This window comes from Eurytemora carolleeae, unplaced genomic scaffold, assembly GCF_000591075.1.
Source record: "Eurytemora carolleeae unplaced genomic scaffold, Eaff_2.0 scaffold103, whole genome shotgun sequence".
In the NCBI taxonomy this organism is placed as follows: domain Eukaryota; kingdom Metazoa; phylum Arthropoda; class Copepoda; order Calanoida; family Temoridae; genus Eurytemora; species Eurytemora carolleeae.
The window spans coordinates 308,125-326,668 of NW_019396276.1; the positions used below are offsets into that span (position 1 = coordinate 308,125).

General features: G+C 32.4%; 1 protein-coding gene across 1 annotated transcript; it reads left to right on the forward strand.

The window, feature by feature from the left end:
- The first annotated feature begins 7,163 nt into the window (after positions 1-7,163).
- On the forward strand, positions 7,164-16,952 carry LOC111699957 (SPRY domain-containing SOCS box protein 3). The gene is made up of 3 exons (XM_023470757.1): positions 7,164-7,231; positions 13,391-13,814; positions 15,115-16,952. The coding sequence occupies exons 2-3, from the start codon at positions 13,423-13,425 to the stop codon at positions 15,638-15,640; spliced, it is 918 nt and encodes a 305-aa protein (XP_023326525.1). The 5' UTR covers positions 7,164-7,231; positions 13,391-13,422; the 3' UTR covers positions 15,641-16,952.
- The last annotated feature ends 1,592 nt before the right edge of the window (positions 16,953-18,544 follow it).

The window sequence follows — 18,544 nt, forward strand, 5'->3', positions numbered from 1 at the left end:
TAAAATTCAAAATTAATCTTAAAATATATATACTTTGCTTGACTGTCTGTTTTCCTGTTTGTATTCAATAAACGTCAAAACGGCTGAACCGATCGGGCCCAAATTTTGTGTGGGAGACCTCACGTGACCCCAGGGAAGGTTTAAGAATGATCAAAATTTCAAAAGTTTGTGTTTAAAAGTTTTTTATTTTTGTAAAATTTTGAAAATGCGCTAACAAATATTATGAAATCCGCAAATTTTTTTTGTTTTTGTTTTATACTGTACAGAGAGAATTAAAAGATGCTCCATCAAAATTCTATCTTTTTTAATTTTAAAAATCCACGAAATTTTTTAATAAAATCCGCAAAATGTATGTTAGTTTTTGTTTTGCAATGTACACCCTAATAGTCTAGTTACATTAAAATAGTTATTAATTCATAGCAGAATGTAGATTATGTTTTGAAAATATGTTCGACACAAAATATTCATAAATAGAATCAGTACACATAAAATGGTGTACAGTGGAATAGAAAGACGGCATTAAAGTAGTATTTCAATGTATTTGGCATGGTGATACAAAGTAAATAGGTTTACAAGTAGATTAAAACTCCTTTTTAAAGCATAATACAACAAGAAATGAAACAAGACATTCGAATATATATTACCGGCAAAATTGCGGGACTGAATGGGCTGAAATTTTTTGTGAACACTTTTCAAATTTTCAAATTTTAAATTTTTTTTTATTTCCGCCGGCAACGCCGGGGCACTTCAGCCACTTAAGGAATATGCAATCTGTTTACAATACACAAATACTTTTCAATTTCATTCGACTATTTAAAATCAGAATTTAATTAAATTCGTCTTCCTTTTCCATAGTTTTCTTGCATTCAACTTTTTTCTAAAGAAATCCTTCTAACTGCAATCAAAACTGAATATATTTAAACATTTATTAGGCAAAAAAGTAAGTAAACAATTTAAAGACATAATTTAGGCTGGCTCATTCTTTGCACACATACATCTAGACCAAATATATTGTTAAGTACAATAGATGGCAACGTAATAAGTACAGCTGTATTTTTACATCACAAGTGTCAACTCAGTATTGTGTCCGACAAAATTATTAATAATAGTGATAATTTTAGAATAAAGTGCTTATCTTACAGTATAAGAAGTGCAATTTCATGGGTTCTTTATTTTCTGTTTTTACACTTTTTTATTTAATCTTGGAAAGCATGTCAACTAATGTAAGAAAATTTTGTTTTCCTTGTTATATTTATATTTTGTATACTTTGTAAATTTCTCTGTTGCCACCTTTTGTACTTGCTAATCTTTTTGGTCTAGACAGCTATGAAAAATTGCACCAATTTTTAAGACTGGGTCACCTTTGAAGTGTCACAACACCTTAGCATTTGCTTTAACCTCACTAACTAGGTATCCCTAGACATGTACATTCACTGTGTGCTAGGGTGTAACCACTGCTAAAACTAAAGAAAAAATGTAAAATTTTTAATTCTTTGAATTAGTCTAATTAGAGAAAGTAAAAAGTTGATTTCATCATGCAACGATTTAAATTTACTCACTTGCTCCAAAATCTACTTTTTTCATTAAAGGACTTTAACAAAAATCTCAAGTCTTTCTATTTAATTGAATAATTAATGCACCGGAGCTGCAGTAAACCATAGATGATGAAATTTACACTTGTGATATAATTAGATCCAATGAACTGTAGTGAATCTATATAATAAAACAAGACATTCGTATATATATATATGTTGCGTATAGCCGACCAATCGGCTGGACCGATTGGGCTGAAATTTGTTGTGCACACTCATGGGTGGCCGGGGGTGTTATAGGCTAAAAAAAATCAAATTCGGGCCCTTCAGCTAGTCTATTATAGATCTGCAACGACTAGGAGTTTTCTGTTTAAATTTACCCATATACCAGAATAATAAATATCGAGATTTTTCCCGGACAAAATTGTTCATCTTTAACCCTCCATGAACCTTTCCTGAGCTGAAAACTTTAGAATCAGATATCCTTAATCCCGATTACTTAATCTGAGTATCCAATGGACAAACTTTTGATTTTCTTCTTAAACCGTTCTTTCTTGGATTTAATAGAGAAAAATCAAAAACCGGTTTTTCTTAATTAGAGAGTTCCTCCCATTTCTGTATATAATCTAAAATGGCGCGAAAATTTCAAATAAACCTGCTTCATATACGCGACTCTGATTTGTTGACTTTTATACACTTTTCAGGATACAATTAGATTAGATTTAATTAGTCTCGATATTATGAAAAAGAGAGGATCAAGCATTAATCTCAATATCAACTATTCTAAAGTTTTCAGCTCTGGAGCCATGAGAGTTGCTGCAAAACTTTGGTCCCGATCGGTTTAGCCCTTTTCTACGTTTATTGGATAACAAACTAAGCAAAGTATGTATGTAGACGAATTCAATTGTATATTATTAGCATTGCTGTTTTTAACTTTTGATAAATAATTAGTAAATAATTAGAATTTTAATTGATTTAAAATTCTATTTAGAACTATTTTGATTCAAAAAGGAATTGAGTCTTTGCCACAAACTCTAGTTTTCTAATCCCTTTATCAATGGTTTAAACCACTCTTTCTATTGATATTCCCAAAAATGATATGAAAAATTGCATCAAAGCTTCGAGCTGAGAACATGTTTTTAGCTTTAAGAAGTAATTGGCAAACTTGATTTAGATTTTTGCATGATAAATTGCAACCTTTTGATCTCCGTTTCTTTTCTGTGATACTTGATCCTCTGTGGAGTTTAAACTTTTCACATTCATTCATCTTATATATCATTCGGACTCCATTTTATACTTTCAACATTAAAGGAATTCATTAAATATTTATTATTCGACGCAAAACTTCTGAGACCCCCCCCCCGTACTCCTTGTTTGTACAATGGATAAAATAAAGTTTAATTAAATCAAATTACAGTGCACATATATTTAAGGACCTGCACATTGTATTTCCGCAAGCCAAAACCAGACTTCCTCGTAAATATTTAAAAAGGCAGTTTAACTTAGTTGATTTATTTCTGTATAAGAAAGTTTAGCGTATGTTTACATGCAGTACATGATATATAACATGAAGTAGGTGTTCAACACTAGCTTATACAAGCAGGGGCGTACGAGGGGGGGGGGCCGCCCCCCCCGCCCCCCTCTACGCGTGCCCCCCCCTGAGAGGCTGAGGGGGGGCATCCATGGGGGAGGCTCTTTTAATATTACATCTGCTTGCATTTCCCTTCCTCAGGTCAGGCACAGTGGTGTACCTAGGGCCGGGGGGCAGTAGTTCTCTTGCCCCCCCCTGGGAGTTCCAAAAATACAAAATTAAAAGGAAACTACGTTTAGAAAGTAACACCTGACAATGACAAAGACTAAGGATTTGTCTAAATTCACTGTTAATATAAGGAGAGAAAAGTTTTACCCTTCTAAAGAGAATACTTCTTTACACAAGATGTACTATGACGGAGAGCAGACTTAACGATTTTGCACTTATAGCTTTACACCCTATAAGGCTGTCTGAGCTCTCTACTGAAAAAAATCATTGAAATGTTTGTGCAAGCAAATCCCAGAAAATTGTAGCTCAAAAGATTTGGTTAAAATGTAGATTGAGTAAATTCTATCTAAAAATTTCAGAAGAAATTTCGTTTATTCGTAAAAATATAATTTTTAATGATGCTGTGATTATTGATTTAGTTAGCTGTGATGGAGTTAAGTGATAAATTTATAAAGTCAAAAAGTTAGTTTTTCAAGCAAAGGAATAATTTTTAGACTCTAAAGTTAGTAGCACCCAAAAAAGTAGTCTTTTTGGTGTATTTTTATGGTGAACAAAATAAGTCCAGGTAGGAGAGGGGGGGCAAAAAAAATTTAAAAAAGGTATTAAATTTTTTCAAAAAAGGGGTTTTTAAGGGGGGGGACCAATGATGCCAAGGGGGGGGGACCAAAATTTTTTTATTGCGCGCTTACGCGCGCAAATTGTGCCCCCCCCCCTAAACAAAAGCCCTCGTACGCCCCTGTATACAAGCAATGAAAAGTTTGGTTCTAAGGAAAACAGTGATAAACAGAAAAATCTGGAATAGAAAGTCGACTTTTAGACTCAAGTCACTTGAGGCAGAGCACTTGTGCAATGTTAAAAGCCCAATTTGATAATTTACTAGTAAAGCTCGTAACGTTCTATTCTATACAGTTTTCTAGTTATATCACTGTTATATCACTGTCAGGATTAACTGTCAAATGACCCTTCGACCTTAAAAATGAACAATTCCTTCTTCGTTTAGGAAAGTTAGACCCCGTAGATACGACGATTAGCAAAGGGCAATAGATAGATTTGTTTTACAGAAACTTTAAACATTTTAGACTTTCAAATAGTTTTACGACAATGTGAGAAGGGTAAAACGATTTAAAATTGTATTCTGGAGAAGTTTGTTTTTTTATCAAACATGCAAAGAAATTGATTTTTTGTCACAAACTTAAATTTTTTAATCCCCATATCTTTGGAACCTGATGGAGTAAACCTTTGATATTTCAAACTTAGATTATTTGATCTAACAGTATACTTATTTTGAAATACATGAGGTCTAAGACATTGGGTTGCAAAGATATAGGGATAGGAAAATCAGAGTTTGTGGCAAAGACTCAATTCCTTTGTTATCCTCGGTGAAAATATATGGCAAAAACGAACAAAAAACGATCGCCTTAAAAACCAGAAAACGCGTTTTTGTCATATATTTTCTTCTAGGGTAACAAATTTGCATGTTTGATAAAGCAAACTTCTGCAGAATAAAGTTTTAAAATGTTGGAACCTTCTCATATTGTCGTAAAACCTTCTCAAAGTCTTAAAAACATTAAAAGTTTCTGTCAAACGAATCTATATATATAATATAGGTCCGGTCCATCCTTAACTACGATATTACTATTATGGCTAGAGATAGCAAAAACAGAAAGTAAATAAAGTTATGAGTCTTGAAATTAAATTCATGACCGAATCCCTGTGGACTCTCAATTGATCTTTTTGTTTTTTTGCTAAATCTTTTTTGAAAACATAAATAGATTTTCAACATAAGATGTGTCCTCAGAAAGAATTCAAGGCCGGGTATTAAGATTTTTAAATTGCATCGTTATTTATTTTGATTTTAGACATTAAACATTTGTTTAACGTCTTCCGAGCATAGTTGTTCAGTACACAATCTTAAATAATGACCTAAAATAAAATAAAATAAGATGTTGGGACATTTTATAGAAAGACATTTCAAAGCTGAACATTTCATAGAAAACAAAATCATAGATCGGACATTTCATAGATAAAACGTTTTATAGAAAAAGAAATTCATAGATAGGACTTTTATAGAGAGGACATATCATAGACTGAGCAACTCTTTCATGACAGAGAAGAATTTGCATGGAATGTTAATTTCATAGACAAAAAAAGCATTTTTTTCAAAGACATCTTTGGGTTATTAAAACTTATGTGCCACAATTTTAGAAAATGTGATTAGCTTGAGATTGAATCAATTTAAAGCAAAAATAAGAATAAAATGTTAAGTAAAATAAGAATAAAATGTGAAGTAAAAATCATCGAGTATAATTCATAAGATAAGATTACTTGAAAGAAGAAAATGCCATGTTTGTGAAATGTCCTGTCTGTAAAATGTCCTGCCTGTAAAATGTCCTGTTTATGAAATGTCCTGTTTATGAAATGTCCTGTTTATGAAATGTCCTGTCTATGAAATGTCCTGTTTATGAAGTGTCCTGTTTATGAAATATCCTGTTTATGAAATATCCTGTTTGTGAAATATCCTGTTTATGAAATATCCTGTTTATGAAATATCCTGTTTATTAAATGTCCTGTTTATGAAATATCCTGTTTATTAAATATCCTGTCATATGAAATATCCTGTTTATGAAATATCCTGTTTATTAAATGTCCTGTTTATGAAATATCCTGTTTATTAAATATCCTGTCATATGAAATGTCCTATAATATATTATGCAATGTCTCAACACCGTCCTTATTACATGCAGTACTCAAGTAAAAATCCACATTATTTCAGTAAAACTCTATGTTTTGCAAAATAATCAAATTTCTTCAAATTAAAGTAAAATTTAATGGTTTAATCTTACGTTTTTAAATTATAAATTTTCTTTTTAAGAATGTTAGAGAGTTAAGTAAGAATAAAGGGTTTGAATATATGTAGATTTTGCAATATAATAATCATGCGGCTTCTTATCTATATAATAAAACAAGACATTCGTATATATTTAAAATTCGGTGATGGTGATGGACCCAGGATGGACCAAACCTCTGTAGAGTAAATAAAGTAGATGTTAGTTCCACATTTATTGAAAATATATTTCGGTCTGGGTTGACCCTCGTCAGTTCTAACGATATAATAACCATCAAAATCGAAAAAAAAAATTGTAAAAAAATCACAAGAAGATAAACAAACAAAAAAGATTATTCAAAATAAAAATTTGGGCTGTCAAATGGACATAAAGGAAACGAACTCAGATTATGAGATGGAAAAAAGATAATTTGCAAATATTCACTTTTAAAAAAATGTTTTAAGACAATTATTATTCCTTGAGATTGTTTCTGTGTTGCATATAGCCGGCCAAACTGCTGGACCGATTGGGCTGAAATTTTTGTGGACACTTATGGGTGGCCGGGGGGTGTTGGGTGTTATAGGCTACAAAAAATACAAATTTTTTTCAAATTTTTTTTTTTCGCAGGCAACGCTGGGCCCTTCAGCTAGTACTTAATAAGAAGTTAGGAAATCACACCGATAATTTTGCATTTTTTTCTTTTCCATTTATCTAAATCGGTATGTCTTCCACCCAAAATAAATCTGTAATTGCATGCAGCCAGTATTCAAGTATTAGGAGGGTGGGTGTCATAAAAATTGATAAAATGATATTAAACAATGTCGTCTTCGTGTTGACTCTATTTAGACAAGAGTATCATCTATCTCAGCAGAATGAAAAACTAATTATATAAGAACAAAAATCTCTGATATATTCCTGAAAAATATTTGTTTGAATTTACTAAATATTTCAATTGAAATATTATTGATAAAGGTTTATAAGCTAGGCTAAGTATAGAAAGTCTGTAAGATCAATATTACGGAGGCTGTTAAGGGAAAAGAGATCTCCGGCCTCTACACTCTACAGTAGCCTCTGTACAGTAGAAAATACAAGATTATCTACACGGCTCCAAACCTGTAAGTGTAACCGCTATATCGCTGTACATATGTGTACATGAAAGTCTATTACTGTGTATTCTTTTGCTATGTTCTAACTATAAATCTTGTCTAATTATGCATATTACTGAGTAAGCATAATAAATTTTTAGAAGAACTCTTATGACTGGAAAGCTTAAGATGACAGTCATTCATAAATACTTTTTTGAATTTGTAAAAGAAAACATCGACATGTTTTCAGTCATAACTTCTTTTTTGTTGAGCTTTTGAGAAAAACGAATAAGTTTTGGATTTTCAGGAGCATAGTCAAGAGTTTGTGGGGCGCTTACATTATTTTCCAGGGGGTGGGGGCTCAGCACCCGTTGGGACTTAAAAACTTCCTGAAGTCCAAAGATTTCACTGCTCCAGGGGGGGAGATATTTTGACACACAATTTAATTTTCTAATCCTTAGATATTTCAAACTATTAATTCTGTTAGATCAAATTATCTTAGTTTGAAATATCAAAGGTTTACACTACCAGGTTGCAAAGATATAGATATTCGAAAAATTGGGTATATGGAAAAGAATGGCTCGATTCATTTAAAGATAAAGATACTTATGTAATTTATTCACTTTCAATTAATTCATTCAATAATATACTAATGACAAAGTTTGAGTCATTGTTATTCGTTAAAAATATTTTAAAATTCTTTGAGTGACAAAGATAAATATAAAAGTTTACGATGTGAAACTGGCCAGGGGTGTTAGATAATCTATATATCTGACAGGTTGAGTTAAAAACAGAATTTTATCTAAGAATTTCCACGGGAATTCCCAGTTTTTTCAAACACACATCTTAAAAACAATTTCACAAGAAAAAATAACTTTTCTCAACTTTTCTGTTGTCAAATTCTTCTAGGTTACAATACAACTTTTTATATATATATTTGTATCAAAAGAGATATTAACAATTATTGTATAACGCTCAGCTTTCTTTATACTTTGATATATTTATTTGCGATACATGCGTATTTTAAATAGATACTTAATATGTAACAAAGTAAATTTTGTTTTCTCATACTTGGGTTTACAAATAAAAATATTGGAGATACGATGTAGCAAAGTCTACTTTTACCTTATCCTTTGAGACGCGGCTCAAACATGGTTGGTCCCACTTAAACCTGTATTCAGTGTTTTTCATTTCTATTTCGGAAAAGTTATGGAAAATCCGGAATTCAGGTTTTTCAGAAAACAGGATATTTCTGGATATTTCTCTTTGGTTGGAATTCTAACAGTAATGATCCTAACTTGGATATACGCATTTGGATACTTTTTTTCCCTTAAAATATGACAAAATATGAAGTTTAAATATTCTCTTACAGTCTACCATACAAATTAACTAGGAGGAGGAGGTCAAATTCAATTGACATTACTGTCACGTGTTTGTGACTCCTTTGCTCCTCTAGTTCTAAGTTAATGCAAAAAAAAGCTAATTTATTTGATAAATATATAAATTTAAAACACGTTTGTTCCTCTCAACAGCTCTTCAATAAGAGGAGTTATGATAAAATCAATTTTACTTTAGTCGACGTAAGTCGAGGTGTATTTGCTTGAAACACAATAAAATGTTTTACAATCTAGTTTTATTAAAATTCCAACCCTTTACTTTGTCATAAACTTATTCATGGTGGATAAAAGTAAAAATAAAATATTCTATTTGAGGGAAGGAAAATTTTACCTTTGATTACAAAGAACATAAATAAGCTATTTCTTTCTTTCTTTCTTTCTTTCTTTCTTTCTTTCTTTCTTTCTTTCTTTCTTTCTTTCTTTCTTTCTTTCTTTCTTTCTTTCTTTCTCTGTCTAATGTCTAATCCTCTACCTGTCTAGTGTCTACCTATTTACCTTTCTAGTGTCTACCTATTTACCTGTCTAGTTTGTACCTATCTATCTGTCTAGTGTCTACCCATCTACCTGTCTGGGGTCTACCTCTATCTAGCTTTATAGTGTCTACTTGTCTACTTGTCTAGTGTCTACCTATTTACCTATTTAGTGTCTACCTATCTACCTGTCTAGTGTCTAACTATCTACCTGTCTAGTGTATATCTATCTACCTATCTACCTTTCTACCTATCTATCTACCTATCTACCTGTCTACCTATCTACCTGTCTACCTATCTAACTGTCTGGTATCTACCTATCCACCTGTCTGGTATCTACCTATCTACCTATCTAGCTGTCTAGTGTCTACCTATTTATCTGTCTAGTGTCTACCTATCTACCTGTCTAGTATCTACCTATCTACCTATCTAGTGTCTACCAATCTACCTGTCTAGTGTTGCCTATCTACCTGTCTACCTATATACCTGTCTACCTATCTACCTATCTAGTGTCTACCTATCTACCTGTCTAGTGTTGCCTATCTACCTGTCTACCTATCTACCTGTCTAGTGTGTTCCTATCTACCTGTCTAGTGTCTACCTATCTACCTGTCTAGTGTCTACCTATCTACCTGTGTAGTGTTGCCTATCTACCCGTCTAGTATCTACCTATCTACCTATCTACCTATTTATTTATCTACCTTTCTAGTATCTACCTATCTACCTGTCAGATTATAATATTTATCAATATTCCTCCCTTCCTCTATATCTGGGTCTTCAAAACATCCTGTATATATACAAGGCATGTCAGGTATTGGGGGAATGCTAGGGATGAAGGGGGGGGGATTTTGAAGGAAGTTAGGGGTAGGGGAAAGTTCTATGACCTGGTGAGTGTCAGGGGAATTCCCCTACTATACATCCATCCTATATCTCCTAGTTATAGGCTAGTACACACTGTACATTATACCTACACTATTTAGTATATATACACTGTACACTATACAATTTAATCTTTCATGTACATGTACTTAAATTTATTTTCTCAAAATATGCTTAAAAGAAAGAAAAAATGATTCGCAATATCCAAACAAGATTGCTTACATAACATCTTGATGTAAAATGGATACGAAATGAGTCATAAGGTCGCTCTTAAAGTACACTGTATGCTGTCGATAGTTTACTATTTCTTCATTTTCCATAGTTCATTTTCAATTGTCGATTTCACACTCGATTAGGGTTCATTGTCCAAATTCCATTTTCCTGTTTGAAATTTCATAATAAAAATTTCATCTAATCACTCCCATAGTGTCCAATATTTATTTATATTTTCCAGGTCACAATACTTTTCTATCCCTTTATTAATGCATTCCATTCTATTTTTAAAGTCATGAGCTTAACAATTTCTCTTCTCATAAGATCTGACCTCTAACCCATTTTAATTCTGCCTGGCCTCTAAGCCCTCGGAACTTACTTTTACATTTCTCATTACCTCCGTCCTCTAAACTCCTTTTTCACATAACCTCTGATTGTTTGACCTCCAGTCCTGAAGGTTCGGGTTTTTTTCATACATTTCTCATGACCTCTGTCCTGTAACCCCCTTTTCTCATAACCATTTTATTAAAACATTTTAGTTTTTTTCATGACCTCTTAACCACTCATATACTTTCTCATAATCTCTAATTTTTTAACCTCCTGCAGACATAACATTATTTTTATAATTCTCATGATGTCCGTTCTATAAAATACTTTTTTTCATGACCTCGTGCTTTTTCTCAAAAAATGCTCATGACCTCTGTCCTCTAACTCCCTTTTTCTCATGAATTATCAAAACATTTTAGCCTTTTCCTGATCTTTAGACCCTCATAGGTTTATCTCATGACCTCTAATTTGATTTCCGCCTCAAACCCTCTTCATGCAACTCTCCTGACCTCTGTCCTGCAACCCTCTTTTTTATGACCTCAGATCTCTAAACCCCCTTTTCTCCTGATTTAGCACAGCGTTTTATGTTTTTTTCTGACCTCTTAGCTGCTCATATGTTTTCTCATGACCTCTATCCTTTAACCCTTTTTTCTCTGATTTTTTAACCTCTAGTCCTGAAGATCCGGGTTTCCTCTTGCAATTCCCATGACCTCTGTTCCCTAACCTTTTTCCTGACCTCTGAGCCCCTCATAGGTTTTCTCATGACCTCTGATTTTGAAACCCAGCAATAACCTGGGACCTTCTTACAATGACCTCTGACCTCTAAACTAATTTATACTGACCTTACACATCAAAACCGTTCTTGTTTCCAATCCACCTCTTAACTCACAGTATTTCCAATCCAAACTTCGAAGCATTCTTTTACTTTTCTTTCCAATACAAACTTAGAAGCATATTTTTGCTATTATCAAAAAAATTGATTATCAAAAATGACGGAAAACTGTTTGTGTTCGAACAATCGAACTTATTACATAAATTAGTGATCTCTCATTTCTCCATAATATTGGTAAAAGGGAAGAAATCAAATTGCACCTTTTGAAGTGTACTCATGAACTCTGACCTCTAACCTCTTCCATCTCGATGGAATTAAGTTAGATTATTGCCATGCCAGCAATTTCTGTCGATATTGATTTTTTAATATTTATGTATTTTGATATATCTACGTTTGCAGTTTTCTAAAATAAATACGATGCATAAGTAATATACAACTTTAAAAAGCTTAAAGAGACTGTAGGAGCAATTTTAAGAAACCTTCATGGAAATATAAGAATGCCTGATTTACAACGGTACCCTTGAAACATTTATCTGCTCAGTAAAGTGGGAAATATATTTTTTTGGCTTAAACGTCTTCAATTCTGATAATTCTTGCATATATATATTCATTCTGTAGTCACTTTTGTAAAGAAACCTCAATAAAATGATCAGATTTGGATTTAAAACAGTGATATTTGATCAGAAAAAGCTTTTAAGGGTTTCCGTTTTGAATCAGATCTAGTCATCTTTGCATGAAATTATTCTTACTTTCCCTTTAAGGGGAGGGATATAAATTTTTGGAAAGGGTCTGAAAAATATTTAAAATTGTATTAAACTTGATAAGAATTCAGACCTGTATAGTCCTATCAAGCCACTTTTGTTTATCTTGTGAATTTGCATAAATATTTCAATCACCATGATTATGTTTGGTTTTAGTTCTTATTTTATATATCGCATAGTTTTTGTGCATAAAATATGACACTAAAAATTGAACTCACAAGTTTTCTATTTATCTAAGTTTGAAAAATCAAAGGTTTACCACCATCAGGTTGCAAACAAATATAAAAGGATTATATAAATATATGCTTTTTGTGAAGACATTTCGGAATTCTAATTTTGAAGACCCAAAGTCTCAGATATCCTTTTTATAAAATATGAGAATAAAATTTATAAATATTATAAAAATTATAAAATAAAATTTGCATAATATTTTAAACACATTTGTATAATTATTCATTTAGCAAAAACTGTAATTATTGGTTATATGTGATTAATGGGGCGTTTACAAATGGAATGGAAATATTAACATTATATATTATTTTTATCTATATAATATGTTATATGATATCTATATCCATATATTTCATGATTGCATGTACTATTGGTTCTTTGTAAACCTCTAATACAACAGGATGCTCCAAACATATCGGAAATATGATGAAAAAAAATGATTTAAATTATATAGAAATTCCGGGGATAACAGTTTGGGAGGGGAGCAGATGAAAGAGTGGGAGGGGACAGGGAAAGAGTGGGTGGGGACAGGAAAAGGTCATGGATGGGAAGGGAGGGGGTTAAAAAGGAGATTTAAAGGAAGGAAGTAAAAGTCCGTGTGGGGGGGCTATAGTGTATAAAATAAACAGGAAAGGGACAGAAAAGAAAATATTCTAATGCATCTCTACAGAAAATGTCGGTTGCTTAACATTCTCTTGTTCTCTGATTGTATACTAGATATTTATAAAAACTAAATCAATTGTTTACTCCTAAGCACGTCAAGCTAAAGTAAATGTTTAGCTCTAGGTTTGCAATCACCCCCCTCCCCTATAAATAGGTTAATTTAGCACTAGGTTGGGAACCCAGCGTTGCCCAGGTTACTCATAGTTACTCTCGCCGTTTACCCACACTTGGTCGTTAATTACGATTTTAGCTATTTTCCCCGATAAAATTCGAACCACTCAATTTAGAATCTCAAAACCTAGCTAAGAACATTCCCGTGGCTCCCTCAAGTTCTTAATCAAAATTTGAGGCAAATCGGTCCAGGGGTTCCTGAATTTTGATCGGGACAAACAGAGATTACAACTTTTTATATTTAGGATGATTGTGTGTGAGGACGGATCTACGGAGGATGGATCCAATATCTTCTCCTGATCCTAGGCTATCCCCTCCTTCCTCCCCGCAGTCCAGTGCATCACCTAGTCCCGCCTCCAGTCCTTCAACATACGCTAGGTCCATAGGTTCCAGTCCTGTACTACCTGGCGTGGACCCGGACCAGTACGATGGACCATCCAGCACGGCCCGACAGGTTCTACCGACCTGCGCGCCTACCCCGCTTAAATATGGCTGCGAGGACCATTGGTCTTGGAACAAGAACGACAAATCCCACGAGGTTAGACTGTACGGACCAAAACAGAGAATTGCGCATTTCCATCCGAACTGGTCCAACGGTACTGCTGGTGTACGCGGTACAAGGATACTCAACGGGGGTAGATTCTACTGGGAGATAAATGTATCTCAAAGGTTTGTATATGTTTATATCATTTTTTCAATTATTACTTACATAAAATTTTCAAACTAAAATCTAACCAGAAATAAAAATTACCAATTTTGAAAATTCTGACGATAAATATCCACAACGAATAGTTTGTAATCGTTTCTTTGCAATAAACGATACCTGGTTTCAAAGAGTATATTGATAGTAAAAATAACTACTATAATTAATATGAAAATGATAGTTAATAATATTGAGGAATTCAATAAATGCTAGGAAATCTAACAAATAAAAAACTTTAAGAAATGTTGTAACCATATTATTTTCTACCTCAAACTACTGATATCAAATGAATTATGTATAAAATAGTTTTGGAAGTGTTTAGGGATGTTAATTAATGTAATTTTTGAAAATCCACTTTTTAAAGACTAAATTATGTCCCGTAATTTTAATCCAAACGAAACTTCATTTTAGCAATTATTTGTTTCGCATTAATTAAAAGAAATTTTCGGAGCACTACTTGAATCTATACAATACAACTTCCCAAACCAAATACTGCCAGATATGATCTATGATATCAGTATTCTGAGATTGTTGTAAGAACTGCAGCAAGCTGATACAATTAATCAAAATGAGGCCAAGTTCAAGTGTCAAATATCTAGAATACTTGCAACACTTTTAATTGAACAAGAATTGCAAGAAAAGTATGTATATTTTTACCCATCCTAGCATTTATAATTCTCGCCAGTAATTTATTTAGATCGAAATTGACAAGATTTAGTTTAATCTTAAAATACTTTTATTTACAATTCGAATGGTCAGTCCAAAAATAGATCTAATGCATATTATGTACAGAAGAACCCATAAGAATGGCAATCTTATGTTTATTTGATATAAATAGTCATAAAGAAAACTTTTTACAAGAACCTTGAAAATCTAAACTATTTTTATGTTTTATAATGTTAATTGGAGTTTGGACTATTTTACATCATAATGTAAGAGGATCAAAGGTGTCCTCAATTATCAGAGTTTTGTGAGTCCACTGTATACAGCATTCATGCATTTTTCCAATTCTATGTGTAATGCATTGATTTAGGAGAAAAGTACAATAACATTTAACAAAGATTGGAAAGAAATTTCTGATCAAACCTAAATAAAAACAATTGATCAAACCTAAATAAAACAATCGATCGACGTTCATCACACAATTTGTATGAAAGACAAAGTGCATCCACACTGGGTCTCAGTTTAAAAAAAAAATTTATAAAATCTCTTTTTCCCGTTCGTCTACTGATGTTAAAGAATACATTCATTAATATTTTTATTTAGAATATTTGGGACCAGTATGATGTTTGGTATTGGCACAAAGAAGGCGCGACTCCACGTGGACGCTTTTGTTAACATGCTTGGTGAAGAGGAGAGTAGTTGGGGACTAAGCCACAAGGGTTTACTTTGGCACGGAGGAAAACACAGGCAGTATGTAAAGTGCTTTAGGGAGAACATCGCTACGACAATTGGGCTGTACTTTGATGGAGTTTCTGGGACATTGTCCTATTACAAGGACAATTTGTGTCTAGGAGTTGCGTTTTCAGGGTTAAACGATGTGACAGAGCCCCTTTACCCTGTTGTTTGTAGTACAGCTGCGAAAACAGAGATGTCACTGGGTGTCCTCAAGCGCGACTTTGTGAATCTGCAGGACAGATGCCGCGCCACCATCTTGAAACAGCTGACCCACGAGGAACAGATTGATCAGCTGTGCCTACCAATACGGATAAAACAGTTTATATCGGAGGGTCTGGAGAACTTTCAAGAGGACGTTGCACTATCAGTCAATAATCAGATGAGTCACTGGTGAACTGTAATTTAATATTTATTAGAACAAACTAACTGACAGACAAGTATTAACAATACTTTATTATTTACTCATTGGGATTTACTAATGGCATTAATTTTACATATTTGTTGATAACATTGAAATTTTGTTATTAATATTTGGAAATGAATATTATTATGATTATTATTATTATCATTTGAGGAGGCCTCAACGTTTTATCTTTTGGGTTCAAAGTTAAATCTTTCTAGGAAATTATTGAACCCTTAACTTTTTATTCTTCTAAGTTAAATGCGCACTCTGATTTTGTCAGAAAATATCAATGTACATACGCGTAAATTGTACATAAATTGTAAATAATATTATAATGTAAGCCCTAAAAAGGACAGCTAACTCACCAAAGAAGTATGATTGAACCAAAGTTAGGACCCTAGCGGTAAACTATTGGATTGTGTAAATGAGTTATCATTTCTTCTTTTTAATTCAAAATTTATTTTGATTTCTCCATGTTTTAAAGTGTGCTGGGTATGAATGAAAAATATAAATCTGTGATAAATCTACAAAATGTTGTAAATACTTTGTTTAACAAGCACATTGTCAAAGATATGCAATGCTTTCAAAGCTTGTAAGCAATAGTGCTGACTGCTTGACTTTTGAAAAAAAATCTTCAATATTTAACTTTTGAAGCATATTTGCAAAAAAACCGTGAAATATTCGAAGTTGTGCCATACATAAAATAGGCCTGTAGTGCCGGAGTTGTGCAATATTTGTAAATCCGTTCAAGTATAAATGAATTATGTAAAATTGTAAAAAATGAGGATACAGCTTTTTAGGGTAAAGTTTGTGCGGTCATGTTTGAGCATGTACACAATTGTGTACAGTCAGAAACAGACATGTACAATCATGTACAGACTAACTCCTAAGATCCTGTAACTCTAGCCGAGTGTTGAACTCTAGTCAATTCATCTGTAAATGTAAAGTACAGTTTCTGTACATTTTCTGTACATATAATGCTGTTAAAGTCAATGTTTTAGTTATTTTAAAAAATTTCGTTGATTTTATAGGTTTTTTTGATGTATATAAGTTATCTAGTTCCTTGTATCACTGTAAATTTTTTTTTTTTTTTTTTACTATATGCGTGCAAAATGCTTTATATTCCTTTTAAAACATAAAACTTTCCTTGTTCCCCGTTTTCCTCCTTCTTTTTATCTATCTATCTATCTATCTATCTATCCATCTATCTATCTATCTATCCATCTATCTATCTATTTGTCTATCTATCTATATTTCTATCTATCTATCTAAGGATTTCCCCCTTCTGACTCATATCTAATCTTTCCTTGTATATATATAAATATATTAGTGTAAGTAAACATACAACACGAGCCATTATCTTTAATTTTGCATGTTTACAGGGGAGTTTCTTATTTATTCAATTCAAAGTTAATATTTACCAATATGTATATATTTATCTATGAGAAAGCTCCCCGGCTCCGGTAAAAGTTTCTGAGTATAATTGAATAAGGTATATAGTGTCAGTATATCAGTACTGTAGTCGACATATACAGACATACACAATCCTAACCCGGAGAGGTCGGTTTTCATTCTTTACTTTATTGCAATCTTTAAACTTTTTGCGATTTTTCTTTTCTCTATCGTTTCTGCAGAAAGTTTTAACCATACATTGTGAGAAACATTTTATGTTATATCGAAGAACATTATTTGTATTGGTTTACTATAGATTGTAACGTGAACTATAAATTTAAAATAAGCTATAAACATCTTTACAAATATAATATAATATATACACAATACATTTTTAGAAAGGGGTATCATTGCCCCTATCCTCCATAACTCCCCTCCGATATGCACTTCAATTTTACGTATGAAAATTTACAAAAATAGAAATGTTTAAATTTAGATCTGATCTTATATGTTTCAAATGTAGTTGTTTCCATTTTCTAGCGCCATTTTATTGTGAATATTGTTAAATTTTGTTACTTTACTAAATGTTATGAAATAAAAAAAAACTTAGCTCAAGATTAGGCATTAAATTACTAAAGCTTTCCAGGGGAAAAAAACTTGATTAAACCCTCTTTATTCAATAAATAGAAAATCAGGAATGTAAAAAAGGAATAGCTTTAGCATTTTTTGCCTTAATCTTTAAGCACCGGTAGTAAAACGACCTAATAGCTTAATCTTGTCTTAATAATGGTATGTCCATGTATTATATAATGCTTTAAAGAGGTGTCATCCTCAGTACATAATTATCATTCAAGGATTTGTCCTGGATATAAATTCGAGGATTTGAATGAATGGCCGTGAACCAGTGATAAATATATTTATTGTTCGCATGCTAGTTGTCAAATACAATAAATTTACATAATAACTTGTAGAAAAACAATTTTTAATAGAAAATATAAGCTAAAAGAGACTGTAGACCTAATTTCAAGTGACCCTCCATTTATAGAATTAATTGCATTAATACTACGACTTTGTGACCTCGTATAGCTCCTCCTTTTGTTTTGATTATATCACATTATGCAGAAGTGTGAGAGGAGAAAACTTATCACGTGACATATTACAAAATGCAAAACATGAAAAAATGGTTTTAGTCCGAATTTGGAAATTCCACTTGTTGTATGTTGTTGTCTAAAAGATAGGATACTAAATGTCGTCTTTTCAAGATTTGGGTGAAACTCGAGTTCACAATAATCCTGAGGCAGAAGTCGAGAAAAGTTTTGCGCAGTCGGCGTAGAACAGGCTCTATCTGTCTTACGCCAACGGGACGGTTACTGTGAACGAGTTTCATCCAAATCTTAACAAGACGACATCTATAGTGTTCTATCTGTTATTTTAATTAATCTATGAGTACAGATTCCAGAATAACAATTTGGAAAATGTGTTCCCTTTCAAGGGAGTGTTCGC

Excerpts from the sequence above, each read along its gene's own strand:
- LOC111699957 (XM_023470757.1), top strand. The coding sequence starts at position 13,423 with ATGGATCCAATATCTTCTCCTGATCCTAGGCTATCCCCTCCTTCCTCC. Across the intron at positions 13,815-15,114 it reads GAGATAAATGTATCTCAAAG|AATATTTGGGACCAGTATGA; the intron begins GTTTGTATATGT and ends ATTTTTATTTAG.